Source organism: Convolutriloba macropyga, chromosome 6, assembly GCF_964194025.1.
Source record: "Convolutriloba macropyga chromosome 6, txConMacr16.3, whole genome shotgun sequence".
In the NCBI taxonomy this organism is placed as follows: Eukaryota; Metazoa; Xenacoelomorpha; order Acoela; family Convolutidae; genus Convolutriloba; species Convolutriloba macropyga.
In genome coordinates, this window is record NC_134473.1 from 31,274,187 (window position 1) to 31,292,839 (window position 18,653).

The following is an 18,653-nucleotide window of genomic DNA, read 5'->3' on the forward strand; positions in this document are numbered from 1 at the left end:
CATTTTAACTCCCCGTTTTATTCTCATAGTCATTTTCAGCTTGTACGGTGATCAGCCCACTGGCTGCCATCTTTGAAGCAAAATTAAGTCTAGAAAGCTGATTTTCATTTTCACAAAACTGAAAGGCAATTTTTGCCTTTCAATATTTCTAAAAACCTCTAAGCGATGGCATTTAAAGCTTACGGAACGCTAACATCAAGCATTCATTTTAAACGAAAACTAGTTCAATTTATGACAAATCCACTCGGGTGCAAACTATGTTGAGCTAAACTTACCACCACAGCTTCGCATGCCAAAAGATAAATTAGCAAATTTGGTGACAGTATATGCTCTTGATTTAACTATGTCATTCGTCTGCTTCTGTGGACAAAACAATGAAAACACAAAATTTGGAATATTTCGACAATTCAATTTTATTAAGGCAATATAAATTGTGATGTAAAGAAAGCGTATCAGTAACTTTATGAGGTTCGCAAATTAAAACATACGCTTAAACAACGGCATTGTTGACACTAAACGACAGCAAATGAACTCAGAGGATAAAATTTAGCTCCACGCGCACTGATACGTTTACTAATAGATAACCGCTGAACAAAATTCATTCATCAATATAACAAATTTTCAATTTTGATCTCATTCTAGCAACAACGTCCTGCAAAACAGTATTCAGTCACAATCGATCAATCCGAGACAAAATTGAGTTTGAATGAAATTGCTGGAATTCATTTCCATATTGGGGCGTTGGAGGCCAGCCATTACCCAAGTGAGTGTCTGATCAGAGCTATGTGGGAGTTGCGCAACTTGTGAAATAATTATCTGAGGGTTGAGGATGTGGCGAAGGGGATGATGCATCATTGAAAAAGGTTTTCGACTGCCTTTTGTTTGTCCCAACACTTCATGGATAGTGCAGCTATACTCTGTTCCTGGAAAGGCGACAAAAGAATGAAACCAGGAGGCTCGGTAATGTGCGTTCGCACAATGTTCAGACTCCACTCATCTAATTTTTTAAAATAAATTCTTTCAAATGGAAAATAAATGGAACCCTAAATGAATTAAAGACTACCGCATTAGAGGTCCGATGAGACCTGCCATAAATGAGACTGTAATGACAGTAAAAAAAATTAACTTGTCTTTCAGTCAAAAACAGATTGGACCTTTTAGGTGGTTGTGGTACCTTGGAGAAAGTCGACCATTTATTTAAAAACACACTAGATAGAATCACATAAAAACTCCCTAAGAAGCAATTGCGACCTAAAATTAGTGAGATTAGGTCATAAGAACACAAAATAACAAAATTTCGGAACTCAAAAATTCAAAAACAATTTTCGAAAGGTTGAAACAAAATGTTGCATGCACTGAAACCATAAGCTATTAAAGATTACAAATGTTCACTTGCGCCTCATTTGAAAATCCATGGTAGCTGTTATTAAGGAGACCACATGAAAATACAAAAGGAACTGGAAATAATGAAAAAACACTGAAAATCACAAAACAATTAGTTAAAACAATTTAAAAAACGGAGAAATTAATGTTGGTTTCACAAGTAAGTGGATGGTCCCTCGCATTAACGAGACTCAGTAATAAGTTGAAAAAAAAACAGAAAGGTCAAAGTTTGAAATCTTTCTGAAAACAAATGACTTCAAGGTCAATAAAAAAACATTAGATAAAAACTGCAAGCAATGACCGGTATCATTGGAATTATAATAAATGGGATGTTTCATCAACGGAATCTGGATAACCCACGATGAGACAGACCAAAACTAGCCTCGCTATGACTACCCGTCCATTAAAACCAATTAAATGTTCAAATCTTAGCGCAACAGATAATTTGGCAAGAAAAATCTAAAATGGAACAAAAATGGCGCGAAAAGTGAACACTGTTCACTATAAACTGACCTCAATAACTTTTCGAAAAACCAAATTGAAAAAAAAATGTTTATTTAGTTATTCTACGCTTAATGCGCTTTCTGCTAACTTACAACTCATCACAATTAATATATCGATCGGTCACATTTCACTGATCCAAAAAACCAAGTTGATCATGTACCTTCGCGGTGGAGTTGGAACAAATGTTCATTAAGAAGAGATTACTCAAACTTACAAGCCAACTTTTCCAATTAACATAGCCATCAGATAGCGAAACTCACAATAAAACAACATAGCTGGCAGATTGCCACAAAATAGCCGTAATAACTTCCTAGATTTGTAGTCTCAAGAAAAAGATAAAAGAAACAAACTAAACTTTTAATTTCGCAATATTAAAAAATCCGGAATCACTTTGTGTCTCTAGAATATTTCCATTGTTCCATCTGCACGACCCAAAGAAGTTTCATTGGCCAGTAAAGATCGATAAACTTAGAAAATGACAAAGAAACTCAAAAAATTGAAAACATTGCAAATTTTAATGTTGCTAAAATTTGCGATATTCATTTCAAAAAACGTTCAAAACCAATTTTTATCTCTGGAGTTCTCTCATGTAACCCATCAGCAAAACTTTTAAAAAATTTGGCCAGTAATGATCGTTACATTCAGAAAAGGAAAATAAAACAAAAATTTTGAAAACAATTACAAATTTTAACAAAATCTTGCTAAAATTCGTGATATTATTATCTTCAGAACCATTTCGTTGTCTCACATTTAAGGCAATAAATAGTTTCACTAGCTGATAAAGATTCATAAGCCTGGAACATGATAATAAACCTAATAAATCAAAGTTAACAAAATTTAAATTTTATCAAAAAATGCAAGAACTCGAGTCATTAAAAAATTAATAACCACTCCATAAACTCTAGATACTATGCAGCAGCTTATAATCAAACCTCAGAAGAGGTCCCTGGGACCGAAAAAAATCAAAATTCAAAATATTCAAAAAACGTGAAATTGCAAACATTTAAAAAAATGGCTAAATTCAAAATATTAAAATCTTGAACATTATTCCATTACGTCTAGAAATTATGCGGTAACCTACTATCAAACCTTAGAGAAGGTTCCTTGGCTGTTGAGGCTGGAGAAACCTAATAAATGACAAACAATTTCAAAAAACTTGAAAAAATACAAGTTTTAAAAATCTGCTAAAAATTTTTGATATTAAAAAGTTGGAAACTATTCCATGGTCAATGAAAAATGTTCAATAACTTATTATCAAACTCATAAGGAGGTTTTCTGGCCCTTGGGTCTAGGAAAACTTGAAAAATGACAATGAATGTCAAAAATTCAAAAAAAAATTGCAAGTTTTTAAAAAAACAATTTCTGATGTTAAAATCTTGAAAAACATTCCATTACATCTAGAAACTATACAGTAATATATTAACAAACCCTAGAGGCGGTTCATTGGTTCTTGAGGCTGGAGAATGACAAAAACTTTCAAAAAGCTTTTAAAAAATTGGGAAAAATTAGTATAAGTTTGCGTATTTTTGTTTGGATTAACAAAGCATATAGCTCTTAAAAAGGTCAAAAAGAGTACTTAGGTCTTGTAAAATACCTTTATCAACTAAAATCAGCCTCAATTTTAGACTGGTCCAACAAAAAACTCAAAAAATGACAAAAAAACACGAAAATTGCAAAACTCTCAAAAATGACCTTTTAACATTGAACTATGGCCTTTCCGGTAGCCTCATCACACAAAGCACTTGAAGGACTACTAAACGCAGATAAGGGCCTCTAATGAAACTAAATGCCTGCTGGGCGTTACCTGTTTATCTCGTTCTTAAGGACAAAAAGTCATATGGGTCCGACGAATAATCGGTCAAGCGAAAAATCGCATGAAAAAGACCAACAGGACCAATATAATTGCTACAAACTTTGTTTGAGAGCAATTAATAAATGGGGCCTCAAAGGACGCCATTAGAGGTCAATAAATACCACTGACAACTAAATAAATTCAAAGTGAAAACAGCAGGACAACTCCTGAGTTAGAATCCAAAGAATTGGATTAGTTAATGAACTTAAACAATAATTCCCAGCAACATCAAAACTATTTTTATAGAAGAAAGTTAGGTCAAGAAAGCCCATAACCATAAATGCGCAAAAAGTCAAAAACGAAAGGACAATTAAAAAATTTCAAGATTTAGTGCTGTAGGAATCACTAACAGTAAAAACACTTTATGCAACTATTGGCTCTAGGCATCCCTAGAATGCGTACACAGTATACGAACTTGGAGGCAATAAATGTCAGACAAGGCCGAAATGAGGCCGAACTGAAGAAATTGGTAACAAATTTTGAAAGCAATTGGCGTCAAAGAATAAAAACCACGTAACTGCGTGCCAGAATTCTTAACCACAGCATAATTTAAACCGTTAGAAGCCATAAAAAATTTCTTAGCAGTTCTAATGGCTAAAATGGAAAACAAAACTACCAAAAGTCAAGATTCACAAATTGACAGAAACGTTTTAAAAACCGTATCTAAGTCAAAGAAAATTCTAGCTGACCGTTGGAGCCAAAAATGATCAAAACATTACGTCGCACTAGTAGCCCATTAAAAATTCATTTTTGCGACTGATCGATGAAACCACAAGCAAAATAGCAAACATGCAAGACCAAAAATTCATTTTTCAATTTTGAAAAAGTTTGAATCATTAAAACAATTGCTATTAAATCATACAACTAATCACATATATAATCTCCAATAAGTAGCCTACGAAACCTGTCATTACAGACTAAATAGAAGGGCAGCAAAAACAAAAAAACTTTCTCAGAACCTCAAACACTCCCTGATAATTTTAGAATACGAATAGTCAAAGTCACAGATAGCACTAGCGGCGGACTGAAATTTTCTAGCCAGGTCCTCTTTAGCAACCGAGGAGACCCGTCTTTAATCAGATTAAAGGACAAGAGAGCAAGAAGTATAACAACAACAAAAACTCAAAAAATTCACTTTATTTTGAAACCAAAGAGCGTATAATCATAGAAAGTGATAACTGTGCACTGAAATGATTAATTTGAATTATTTAAGCATCCTTAGCAGCCGATGAGACCGGCCATAGTAAACAAAAAATGGATTAAGATGATTCATATTAGCAACCTATGAGAACTGTTCCTAATGAGATCAAATGATAAGACAACAAAAGGAACAAGTAATACTCTCAAAACTCAATCAATAATTAAAAATTTGAGAGCTAATAATGTCAAAGTCATGAAAACCACTAGCCATACAATCAAACCCTTAATAAGTTTCATCTGTGCCTCATTATCAATCAATGATACAGCGTTGTGATAAGACAAGAGAAATGATGAAAAGGCGCCAAAACCAAATTTTCTATTAATAGCACTATTATTTCTATGCCATATATATATCTATATAATATATATCAAAGGACGCCATTAGAGGTCAATAAATACCACTGACAACTAAATAAATTCAAAGTGAAAACAGCAGGACAAGTCCTGAGTTAGAATCCAAAGAATTGAATTAGTTAATGAACTTAAACAATAATTCCCAGCAACATCAAAACTATTTTTATAGAAGAAAGTTAGGTCAAGAAAGCTTCATAACCATAAATGCGCAAAAAGTCAAAAACGAAAGGACAATTAAAAAATTTCAAGATTTAGTGCTGTAGGAATCACTAACAGTAAAAACACTTTATGCAACTATTGGCTCTAGGCATCCCTAGAATGCGTACACAGTATACGAACTTGGAGGCAATAAATGTCAGACAAGGCCGAAATGAGGCCGAACTGAAGAAATTGGTAACAAATTTTGAAAGCAATTGGCGTCAAAGAATAAAAACCACGTAACTGCGTGCCAGAATTCTTAACCACAGCATAATTTAAACCGTTAGAAGCCATAAAAAATTTCTTAGCAGTTCTAATGGCTAAAATGGAAAACAAAACTACCAAAAGTCAAGATTCACAAATTGACAGAAACGTTTTAAAAACCGTATCTAAGTCAAAGAAAATTCTAGCTGACCGTTGGAGCCAAAAATGATCAAAACATTACGTCGCACTAGTAGCCCATTAAAAATTCATTTTTGAGACTGATCGATGAAACCACAAGCAAAATAGCAAACATGCAAGACCAAAAATTCATTTTTCAATTTTGAAAAAGTTTGAATCATTAAAACAATTGCTATTAAATCATACAACTAATCACATATATAATCTCCAATAAGTAGCCTACGAAACCTGTCATTACAGACTAAATAGAAGGGCAGCAAAAACAAAAAAACTTTCTCAGAACCTCAAACACTCCCTGATAATTTTAGAATACGAATAGTCAAAGTCACAGATAGCACTAGCGGCGGACTGAAATTTTCTAGCCAGGTCCTCTTTAGCAACCGAGGAGACCCGTCTTTAATCAGATTAAGTGACAAGAGAGCAAGAAGTATAACAACAACAAAAACTCAAAAAATTCACTTTATTTTGAAACCAAAGAGCGTATAATCATAGAAAGTGATAACTGTGCACTGAAATGATTAATTTGAATTATTTAAGCATCCTTAGCAGCCGATGAGACCGGCCATAGTAAACAAAAAATGGATTAAGATGATTCATATTAGCAACCTATGAGAACTGTTCCTAATGAGATCAAATGATAAGACAACAAAAGGAACAAGTAATACTCTCAAAACTCAATAAATAATTAAAAATTTGAGAGCTAATAATGTCAAAGTCATGAAAACCACTAGCCATACACTCAAACCCTTAATAAGTTTCATCTGTGCCTCATTATCAATCAATGATACAGCGTTGTGATAAGACAAGAGAAATGATGAAAAGGCGCCAAAACCAAATTTTCTATTAATAGCACTATTATTTCTATGCCATATATATATATATATATATATATATATAATATATATCAAAGGACGCCATTAGAGGTCAATAAATACCACTGACAACTAAATAAATTCAAAGTGAAAACAGCAGGACAAGTCCTGAGTTAGAATCCAAAGAATTGAATTAGTTAATAGCACTCAAGAGAAGAAAGAATGAAAACATCAGTAAAATTTCTGCGTGTGAAAAAAATTGCTTTCAGATATCTAAAATTTGTTCGAATACAAACTTCTCACTCCACCTTAAAGATACTTGGAAAAAATCACGCTTCAAAGCAACTCCCTTTACTCCAGCGTGAATAACATCACCACTCTAGTTCGACTGATCACTGACGTGAACGTTGGAAATAGTGAGAAGAGCTCTTTGAAAAAGCGTATCCGGAAAACTCCGGGACAGACTCAAAGTAAAACTTAAATTGACTGATAAAACTACTAATTTCATTATACTAAACCTGAAGTAACAAACAGGATACAATTTATAAGGGAAAGCAAATTATGAACACAACTTGCAGAAAATAGCCGCGATAGACGCTTGTGGCCTATCATGAATTGAAACAACTAAAGAAAAAAGATTGAAAGGTCGACCACCAGCTTTTTAATAGACCACTAGACTTTTTGGGTTAGATTCGGACTGTCATTTTTATGAGACACAGTTGCTCTACAAAGAAAAAGCCCTAATGGAGCTTTTCCAAAATTAATATTCGATATTAAAACTCAAGACTCTATTACTCAGGAATTAGGGCATATAAGTTTGGCACTACTTATATGCACACTATTGACCTTTAATTAGTAAATGTTCATAAAATTTTAAGTTCCATAAGTGAGTCACGCAATTGACCTAAAAGCAGAAAAGACGTCACGAACACAAATTTTAACTGTAAAACAGCAGAAGTCACTGAAGTCATTGAAAAAGTCTATTCCAAGAAGTCAGGGTAAACAAACGAAACAAAAATCTGTTAGATGATAAAAAAGGAGCGCAATAATAGCCACCTGGAATTGCTGACGCGGCTATTAATGAAAAATGACGTCAAGCAAGCAATTCAGTAGAAACTGCATGAACGAATGAAAAGGCAGTTTTGAAGTGGTTTTGACGTCATATGGTCGTAACAAAAATCTTGACGACGAAATAAAGAAAACCAAGAGGAGGCCAATAATAGCGCCAGCTATCGCTGTGCGGCTATTAATATTTTCATGAAAAGTTGTGAATTCAGAAGCACTGTTTATAAAAGATTCTCTCGTGTAAATTTATTGTTTTTAACAAATGAATATCAAAACAAAAGGAACAATATACCTGAAAAAGCGGCTCAAAAGAAAAAAAATTGCAGACAAAATCTAAGGAACCTGTTTAACTTTTTAAACCAATTCCTCTAAAAATTGGGCAGTCTGAACAAATGTTATGAACACACTTCAAGACACTTCCCGATTATTCATTCAACACCCACACAACATTCATTCATTACCCAAACAACCCACGCATTGTTAAACACTTAAAGTATGCGACAAAAGCAAAAACAATAAAAAAGAATTGAGTAATTTTTTAAATAAAAATATGTGCTATCAAACATTTCATTCTTTTCGCTTAGTAACAAAAACCACACCAGCAACCCTAAGTGAACATAAAAAACTAAATAACATAACTGAATAATTAAGGAAAATGGTTTATAATAAGCCTATTTTTCTGCCTAAAACTAAACTTAAATCGATATTAACAAAATGAAAATGGCATCATAATCAAAAATGTAAAACTTGAAAAGTTGCTTCGAAAGAACCGCATGTGGTCAAAATAATTTTGCTTGCTCACCGAAAATTTTTCCACACCTACTTTTCTCGCTCTCTCAAAATCGCAACGTGAACAAAAATCACTCTTCTCTCTGCCCTCAATTAGTTAAGCACTTCGAACTAAACACTTAGTTTCCACTTATGTCATTGACTTTTACAGTTCTTAAATACGCTCCAACCATCTAGCCGTTAAGATCCTAAAAAACTTTGGGTTGTTAAATTACACCAATTTCGCCACGAAAAATTTAAGTGTGTAAGTCACCCGAATATTCAAAACGTTTAAGTAAAAATTTTGCATAACAAAGACAACCATGTTTATAAAAATTGCTTTACACTTGGTTCGACAGCATTAAAACTTGAGGAAGAACACCAATACTCCTCGAGCGAAAAAGTATCTTGAGAAAACCCAAAATTAGTTGTCGAGTCTCGGAGAGTCTCTGTCCAAAAACTTCGGTGGGATCAATAAATGCCAGAGATATTGCTTCTCAGCTATAGAAAATGACACCGCAAGTACTAGACAAATGAGTACTTGGAAAGATAAGCGCATTACTCACTGCTGAGAATCCCATCTCTACTAAGTCGTCTATCATTGTTGTAAAATCTGCTGCGTAAGAGGGTTTCTGAACGGGTCTCACTAAAGTCGACATTTCGGCTGCATCTTTTTTGTCCCCTTAAACGAGCAGAATCCAATCGTTCCATTAACAATTAAACTAAAATTAATATTTTTTTTGCAAAACTTTACGTACAACTGGCGTAGTAGTAGGTCCAAAAGCAAGCTGTCTTCTTAAAAATGGCTTTGTTGTCTCTGTACTGAAACACGAATGGACATTTCCTTAGCTGATGAACGCTAAGGAGGCTTCAATATATCAATTTCCCTTATGTAATTAAAATAGATCTAGTATGCAAGCCGATACATTATCGTATTAAGCGCTTTCTAAAAATAACTTATCCATATACTTCAAGTTCTCATTACAAAAAGTAATGAGAAATGTGATGGTGTCTGGTGCCCAAGATTTAGGATCCCTACGACCTAGTCGGGATTCTAATTACAAAAGAAAAATTACAGACAGTTCAAATTATTTTCAATACAAGCTCAAATCAGTGTTAAGTTCTTAACCCTCTGGCAAGAAGCTAGCTACGATGGCTTCGTAGACGAGCACTTAAAAGAGATAAGAAAATAACACCGAGATGTCATGTTTTGATTTAGAAAAAATATTCAACTAATTTGTCGGTATTATTAGTTGCCTTTAAATTACCTTCAATTAGAGCGAGATGTCTTCAATTGACCTTAACATCTTCAATTTAAAGTTAGTAAAAACATTTTGAAAGTGAGGAAGTCACTTTTGAGAGCGGGGCAATACAAAAACTTGTAGAGGGACAAAAAACGATCCACTCAGAGCGAAAAATGACTTCGGACACGTAATTCAGTCAAAACAGCGCGAATTAATGAATGAGCAAAATGCAAAATTCGAGTGACGTCACAAGATTGCAAGGAAAATCTTGACGACGAAAAAAAATATAGCCGAAAGAATTCCGGAAGCAACGCGATGCGTCGGGCTTCTCTCAAAAACACCGCATCTGCAGCCCAAATTACTACTTTTTTTTTTACTGAAATCAAGCAAACACAATAATTGTTACGACGTGATTCAGAAACACTGCATAAAGCCGCACATATTTAAAAGTTAAGACAAAATGTCTACATAAAAATCATTGAAATCTTGAGACCACAAAATTTCTTTATTCAAAACATCTGTTAACGTTCAACAAAATCCAATCTTTTACACACGGACAAAAACTGATCCCATCAAAAATCAACCAGGCTAGTAGTTGTCACGAAACAACCGGTCTCAAAAAGTTAGCAGTTAAATCTGCAACCCAAAGGATAGGCCGATGAAATTCTCAGAAACAAATAAAAAATGAGAACTTAAAATTAGATGTCGAGAAAATGATCTTTTTCTATTGCCGATACAATATTTCAGAAAAATTAACAAATACTTTTCTCATGTTGCAGATATTTTTGTTGAAATAAATTCAAACTATTTCAAAATTTGATTTAATCAGGAAGAAGAGAAAAGATAAACAGACAAAATCCGCAGATCGAGCTTTTTCAAAGAAATCTCAGAAAATTCAAGAGATTTTTCGGAAAATTCAGGGAGATTTTTCAGAAAATGAGTTTTCATTCAAAAAATCAATCAAAATTTATTTATTAGTAATTCTAACAAATTCTCAGAACTGGATTATGTAAATTGAAATCAACTCCAAGCAAAAAAATTTTGAATTTTTTATCATTATATTTCATTTAACAAACCGAAAAGGCAGAACAAAAATAATCATGTGTTATAGCAACAACTCGGCATAGATATTCGTCAGAAAAAGATGCTAACTCCTAGAATAAGGTTACAGACTCATTGTAAGAATTGAAAAATCATCTTCATAAGTTGAGAATCAAATTAGGAAAACATTTAAACAAAAACTTAGTACAAAATAGTATTCAGCATCGGAGGTTGAATAATTTTATCTACCGTTAAACTATAAAGCCATCCTTCTGCCAGAATAAAAAAATAAACTGAATGTAGAGACCGAAACATTTGAAATAATTTGTCAAAAATGTCGAAAATTGTTCACATCACAAATAAGAATCAAATTTTCAATGAATTTCATAAACTTGACGCCAAAAATCGAACTATTAATAACACAAAACTCAAAATCCCTGACAATGCACAGAAAACCTTATTCTATATTAACATTACCGACTAAACGTCGGAAGAATTGCTCTCGAATGACTAGTGGGAGCTCTAATCAATTGCAGCCTGCTTCAGTCGGGGGGGGGGGGGGGAGGGAGGGGGGAGGGAGGGAGGGAGGGAGGGAGGGAGGGAGGGAGGGAGGGAGGGAGGGAGGGAGGGCGGCCTAAATGGGACTAAGAAGTTCAATAGTGGGCTTCAAATAACCACAGAGGTTAACATACCACTAAGATTTAATGTAAAAAATGGCACGAGTTTCAGCGAACTTTTCATTCGACTTGTAGTATTGAATTGCCGCCAATTGAATTCAGCTGCTTGAAATTGTGATTGAGAGAGAATTTTAGATCACGCGAAACGCAAAAAGTCACTCGAAAAGTCAAAATTGTCAAGCGAAAATTTTGCATTAAAAAGACACACACGTTTACAATAATTGCTATGAACTTCGTTCAAGAGCAATTAAAAACAAAACACAAACATAAAAATTAAGTTAAACAGCCAGAATCGGATTGCTGTGTGTAAAATTTTATTTAAAAAACACCTCACGACAGAAATCGAGTTTTTCAATGCATGAACCGTCAAATGGACGTTGCCATATACACTGATTTAAAAAGAAAGAAATTACTAGGATAATCCATGTAATGAAAAATATGAGCCGATTTTCAATTGAAACGCATTATTAGGTTCTCAGAAACACTGTAAAGTCAATACCAGAGTTTTAATTTGATCAGCGTGGCTCAAAAAAGATTTTACAAAAAATCTACAAGCAAAAAATTGAGCCATGAGGACAAAACGCTTAAAAACAGTTATCTATAAGCACCGTTCTCTCAAAAAACACTTTTAAAAGTCGAAACGTTATTCACTCAACGCAGCGCATAAAAATTTATCTGGCTCAGAAAAAAATTTGTTGACACTGCAACTTTGCTCATTTTGTCTTTTATGCCAAAACGCCGTGTGAACAAATTGTACTTCCGGTAAAAAATACCTCAAGAAGAAAATTCTCTTCAAATCGTAAAAAAAAACCAAGAGAAACGCCAATAATAGCTCGCTATCGCAGGTATTAATAACTATTTAACCCAATAACTATTTGATTACCGCGTTGAAGACCTTATTCGAGATGAACACACAGCTTTATTCTTTTATCTATGCTAATATATTACAAAATTAGCAAGAATTAGTTGAGAGTGGTGGTTTACCTGATTAGCAACAACTGCATCCTGTGGGTCGTCTGGTTCTGGGGAGGCAAGGAGTGCCTGTATGGAAAGTAGCACCGTCCTCAGGGTCATAGCTGCAGCCCACTGATCCTTCAATATATCCAGACAGATGGCACCTGTGACGCTGCTGATGTTGGGATGCCAGATCTTGGTCATGAACTTGATTTTAGGAGGGTTGAAGGGGTAGGTATCTGGTACTGTGATATCTAGTTTAAATTTTCCACCCTCGTAAGGCGTGTCTGGTGGTCCAAAAATTTCACCCCTCAAGTGAAGGATGCAATTGTCGACCATATCAAGTTTGATCAGTTTTAAAGGCTGAAACGACATCCGTTCTTAATGCAAAAAAAAACAAATGCGATTTCAATCATAGCCAGGCAATCAGAAATTAACAGTGTGGGGGACACTTAATTGGTCAGGTAATTTCAATTAGTGGCAGAAATTCAACAATTGAAAAAGAGCGGTGATCATTAATTGCTATATAAGAACCCTGCCAAGGTGATACCATCGTCGTTGCATTTCAAGACACATTGGCTCAATAAAACCGCATTGCATGAAATATTTACGGTGAATCTGAATATCACAATTGAACACGCATGTTCCATCAAAGAAATTAGAATTAAAACTTGCACACGCCAAGACGTTCGTTTATTTACATCAAAATTAGCAAAAAAAGTCGATCAGATTGAAAGTAATTTGAAAGAATAAAGCTTGAAATTGTTATGGGTTCTTCACACCTGTTGTCCAAAAAATTCAAAAACATCAAATCAAGCTGTTGGACGCATCGTTCCGAAGTGATAATATAATAACATCTACCGAATGAATACGTAAAATTGGGTTTACCCTGGGGTTCATTTATACGTAAAATTGGGTTTATGGGGTTCATCGGACTTCCATTATGTAACTTGAACAGCTTATTCAGGCAAAAACTGCCGGAAAGCCACTCTATCAATAAGTAAAACCTAACTATGTAAACCGCAATTGAAACCCTGAAAAAAGTCTTGCTTCTCCGTATTTTGTATAAACTCAAACATCACTCCAAAATCATCCTAGAGGTTGAGAAAAAATAAGAAAAATTTGGTGACTAAATTCAGACACAAGCTAAAGATTTGTCCTTTCCAGTTATCTGTAACTAATTTTAAAATCATTTATCGAACGGCGTTTCGTTTTCAATGCAAATCTTCTGTAGTCAATTTTGCAAGCCTCTCTTGAAACCAGCAACAGATACACGAAACTGGCTAGGTCTTAGAAGCACAAACTACTTGTAAAGTCATTTGCACAACGTTTCTTTGATAAATGGAGGCCTGCCAGAGAACACCGACTCCTGGAAAAACGCCCCTCGCTTTACAAACTTTGTATCGCAGAGAAGAAAGTATTGAGATAGGGCGCTCTAATTCAATTTTGCAAAACGATCAGTAGTGACCCAATACCAGTAAGAAGATCGTAACCATAACCTGCACATCAGAGCAATTGGCGTTTGGATACTAAAAAAATAAAAAGGAGTCGATTCCTCCGTAGGCAAAGCAGCCTGAAAATAGATTTGCCTATCGTTATTCTTCAACCCACGCAAGACCTTGAAATTTGCATTGATTTCTGACCTGTATCAGACTAACGAAAATCGAAGGCAATATGTCTGGTATTCAAGCCTTCAAATCGTAAACATCAGGGGGTATCGTTGAATTTGCATTCGCAAAATCTGGAGTCAGCAAAATACTCTAAAGCCCAACACGCAAACGTGTCAATCGATCCAAAAGCAACCCGAGCCTCAGACCGAAAGATATTCAAAAATGAAGCAAAAAAGTTAGCTGCGCAAGAATTTGACATTTTTTTAATCTTCAAAATTTTAAATTTGAAGTTATAACCACAACAAAAACGTTTGGTTAAATAATTACATTTTCAAAATTGCCTGGTAAATAGATGAATAGTTTGGTCCTTAAACGTCAGTAAAAAAATCCTAAAGCCTCTTACTTGTCTATCTATTGGAACACTTTCATGCAGTTTGACCATTTCGCTGCTTAGTTTTTTTTTAATTTATTTTTACTTTTTTCTTTTCGGATTTCAATTGGTAAACTATTCCTTCCTAGAAAAATTTCTAGTTAGTGACCTAACACTCCATTTGGATTGGTACTTATTCTTTGGAAAAAAACTGGACATTTCTGGAGTTTTGGGTCAATTCGTACTTACCAAAAAACATGAATGAGGAGATTTTCATTTCCCGACTGCTCTCTTTATATTGTGAGAGGTCAAAGAATTTAAGAAGACGAACTTTTTTAACGAAAAGCTATGCTGGTAAAATTTTGTCTTTCAACTTTTTGCGCAGTTAGCAAACCTTTATTCCCCAGTTTATTCGTCTAGTAACTCTCTGAAGTGACATAACCGATTGGAACAAAATTGCACTTAAATTGAGATGGGACAAAACAAGTGATTTGCAAAGACCGATTGTTGCTTTTAATAGTAGAAAATGTCTTACTAAGTATATTGACCTAATAGCATTTGCCATTTTTGTTAACGTTTCGTTTAGCTGTATGTCAGAATTTAGATTGTTATCAATCATTATACCTATATAACGACTTGTTATTGGCGCTATGAAAATTCCAATATAATGCAATTGCTCAATTTTTGATTCACAATTCTTTGAAAAAAAACGACAATTTCTGTTTTGTCTCGGTTCAAAGTTAGCACATTTTGCCTTATATAACTGTCAGTATTTTCAAATACACTTTTAATTTCGCATGAGAGATTTTCATCGGATTTGGAATGACAAAAAATGCATGCGTCATATGCAAACTGTATAACGTCCTCTCTTTTTTCATTTTTTTCTGAGAATAGTTGATATACATTATAAAAATTAAAGGATCAAGAACAGTTCTTTGAGGTTCTCCGTGACTGATTGTCACCCAGTTCTCAAAAAAAACAAACAATTCTAGCATTGCAATTAATCTCAGACTAAATCCACATTTTGTAATTTTTTGTGCGAAAAATTTTGTGAGATAGAATTAAAACATTTGGTGAAATCTATGAATATACTAACAACAGTTTCATTTTTTCCAACAAACTTTTCACTGGTTCTGTCAACGAAAAAACTGACAATCAAAGACTTTTTCAGAAACCCAAACTGAATTTAGTTGATTTCTTCATACTTTTCTAAATTTTCTAATATTTGTTTGAGTAGAAGTCTTTCAAATATTTTGACAAGAGTCGGTGTAACTGAAATTGGTCTGTAGTTTTCTGCTTCCAGTGGATCACCTTTTTAGTAAATTGGAGTTATATATGCTTGCTTAAGTACATCGGGAAAAAAATTTTTGATATGCATTCGTTTATTGCAAACTGTAGATATGTTCCAATAGACATTTTGTTACAATTGAAGAATCATGTAGTAAGTAATCCAGGACCCGCTGCTTTGTTTTTGTGGTAAATTATTCCACTTCCTAGAAAAATTTCTAGTAAGTGACCTGTCACTCCACTTGGATTGGTACTTATTCTTTGGAAAAAACTGGAAAGTTCTAGAGTTTTTGGCCAATTCTTACTTTCCAAAAATTCTTACTTTGAATTCTTGACAGCTCTCTTTATATTGTGAGAGAACAAAAAATTTGAGAAGAAACCCTTTTTCAATGAAAAGCTAAGCTCGTAAAATTTTGTCTTTCAATAATAGATCTCCTGCACTGTCAAACTTTTTGCGCAGTAGGCAAACCTTTAATCCCCACTTTATTTGTCTATTAACTCTCTGAAGTGACATAAACGACGATTGGAAAACAAATTGCACTTAAATTGAGATGGGACAAAACAAGGGATTTTAAAAGACCGATTGTTGCTTTTAATGATAGAAGATGTCTTACTAAGTAAATTGACCAAATAGCATTTGCCATTTTTGTTAACGTTTCGTTTAGCTGTAGGTATTGGTAGCAAAATTTAGATTGCTATCAATTATTATACCTAAATAACGAATTGTTTTCGGCTCTCTGAAAATTCCATTATAATTTTTGATTAGCCATTCTTTAAAACCACAATCTCTGTTTTGTCTCGGTTTAAAGTTAGCATACTCTGCCTCATATAACTGGCAGTACTTTCAAATACACTGTTAATTTCGCATAAGAGATTTTCATCAGATTTGGAATGACAAATGATGCATGCGTCATCTGCACACTGTATAACGTCCTCTTTTCATTTTTTTCTGGGAAATCGTTGATATACCTCATAAAAACTAAAGGTCCGAGAACTTTTCCTGGAGGTTCTCCGTGATTTATTGTCACCCAGTTCTCAAAAAAAACACAAAAAATTCTAGCAATTGCAATTGATTCCGCACTAAATTTATATTTTCTAACTTTTTGTGAGTAAAATTTTGTGAGATATTGAGTTAAAAGCAACGGTTAAATCTAAGAATATACTACGAACAGTTTCATTTTCTTCCAACAAAATGTTCACTGGTTCTGCCAATGATATAACTGAAATTCGAAGATTTTGTTTTCAGAAACCCAAATTGATTTTTGTTAATGATTTCATACTTTTCAACATGTTCTAGCATATGTTGGAGTAAAAGTCTTTCCAATATTTTGGCAAGAGTCGGTGTAACAGAAATTGGTCTGTAGTTTTCTGCTTCCAGTGGATCACCTATTTTGTAGATTGGAGTTACCTATGCCTGTTTAAGTACGTCGGAAAAATAGTTTTTGATATGCAATCGTTTATTGCAAACTGTAGATGTGTTCCAGTAGAAATATTGTTACACTTGAAGAACCATGTAGTAAGCAATCCAGGACCCGCTGCTTTGTTTTGTGGTAAATTACTCCAATTCCTAGAAAAATTTCTAGTCAGTGACCTGTCACTCCATTTGGATTGGTACTTATTCTTTGGAAAAAACTGGACAGTTCTGGAGTTTTTGGTCAATTCTTACTTTCAAAATCATGAGTTTTTGATTTCTTGACTACTCTTTATATTGTGAGAGGTCAAAAAAATTAAGAAGACAGACATTTTCAATGAAGAGCTATGCTGGTAAAATTTTGTCTTTCAATAATAGATCTCTTGCACTGTCAAACTTTTGCGCAGTTGGCAAACCTTTATTCAACTTCGTCTATTAACTCTTTGAAATGACATAAACGACGATTGGAAAACAAATTGCACTTAAATTGAGATGGGACAAAACAAGTGATTTAAAAAGACCGATTGTTGCTTTTGATGGTAGATGTCTTACTAAGTAAATTGACCTAATAGCATTTGCCATTTTTGTTAACGTTTCGTTTAGCTGTATGTCAAATTTAGATTGCTATCAATCATTATACCTAAGTAACGATTTGTTTTTGGCTCCCTGAAAATTCCATTATAATGCAATTGTTCAAATTTTGATTCACCATTCTTTAAAACCACGATATCTGTTTTGTCTCGGTTTAAAGTTTGCATATTCTCCCTCATATAACTGGCAGTACTTTCGAATACACTGTTAATTTCGCATAAGAGATTTTCATCGGATTTGGAATGACAAATAATGCTTGCGTCATCTGCAAACTATACTTCTTTTTTTTTCATTTTTTCTGGGAAATCGTTGATATACATTATAAAAAGTAAAGGTCCGAGAAATGTTCCTTGAGGTTCTCCGTGATTGATTGTCACCCAGTTCTCAAAAAAAACAATTCTAGCATTGCAATTGATTCCGTACTAAATCCATATTTTGTAAATTTTTGTGCGAAAAATTTTGTGAGATAGAATTAAAAGATTTGGTGAAATCTATGAATATACTAACAACAGTTTCATTTTTTCCAACAAACTGTTCACTGGTTCTATCAACAATAAAACTGACATTCGAAGATGTTCTTTTCAGAAACCCAAACTGAATTTAGTTGACTATTTCATACTTTTCAACATGTTCTAGCATTTGTTGGAGTAAGTCTTTCAAAAAATTTTTGAAAGAGTCGGTGTAACTGAAATTGGTCTGTAGTTTTCTGCTTCCAGTGGACCAATTTTTGTAATTTGGATTTACATATGTTTGCTTAAGTACGTCGGGAAAAATAAACTTTGATATGCATTCGTTTATTGCAAACTGTAGTTATGTTCAAAAAGACATTTTGTTACACTTGAAGAACCATAGTAAAAAATCCAGAACCCACTGCTTTGTTTTGTGGTAAATTATTCCAAGTCCAAGAAAAATTTTGTCAGTGACCTGTCA

At 33.8% G+C, this 18,653-nt stretch overlaps 1 protein-coding gene across 1 annotated transcript in view; it reads right to left on the reverse strand.

The window, feature by feature from the left end:
* Positions 1-383: 383 nt before the first annotated feature.
* The window catches only part of LOC142340927 (ubiquitin-conjugating enzyme E2 K-like), a 295,142-nt gene continuing 276,872 nt past the window's right edge, over positions 384-18,653 (reverse strand). Inside the window, exons 3-6 of the mRNA XM_075391706.1 lie at positions 12,485-12,817; positions 9,297-9,360; positions 9,105-9,220; positions 384-923 (exon numbers count right to left, since the gene is read on the reverse strand). Of these exons, the coding sequence (XP_075247821.1) occupies positions 852-923; positions 9,105-9,220; positions 9,297-9,360; positions 12,485-12,817 (585 nt within the window). The 3' untranslated portion in view covers positions 384-851. The remainder of the gene's footprint in view (positions 924-9,104; positions 9,221-9,296; positions 9,361-12,484; positions 12,818-18,653) is intronic.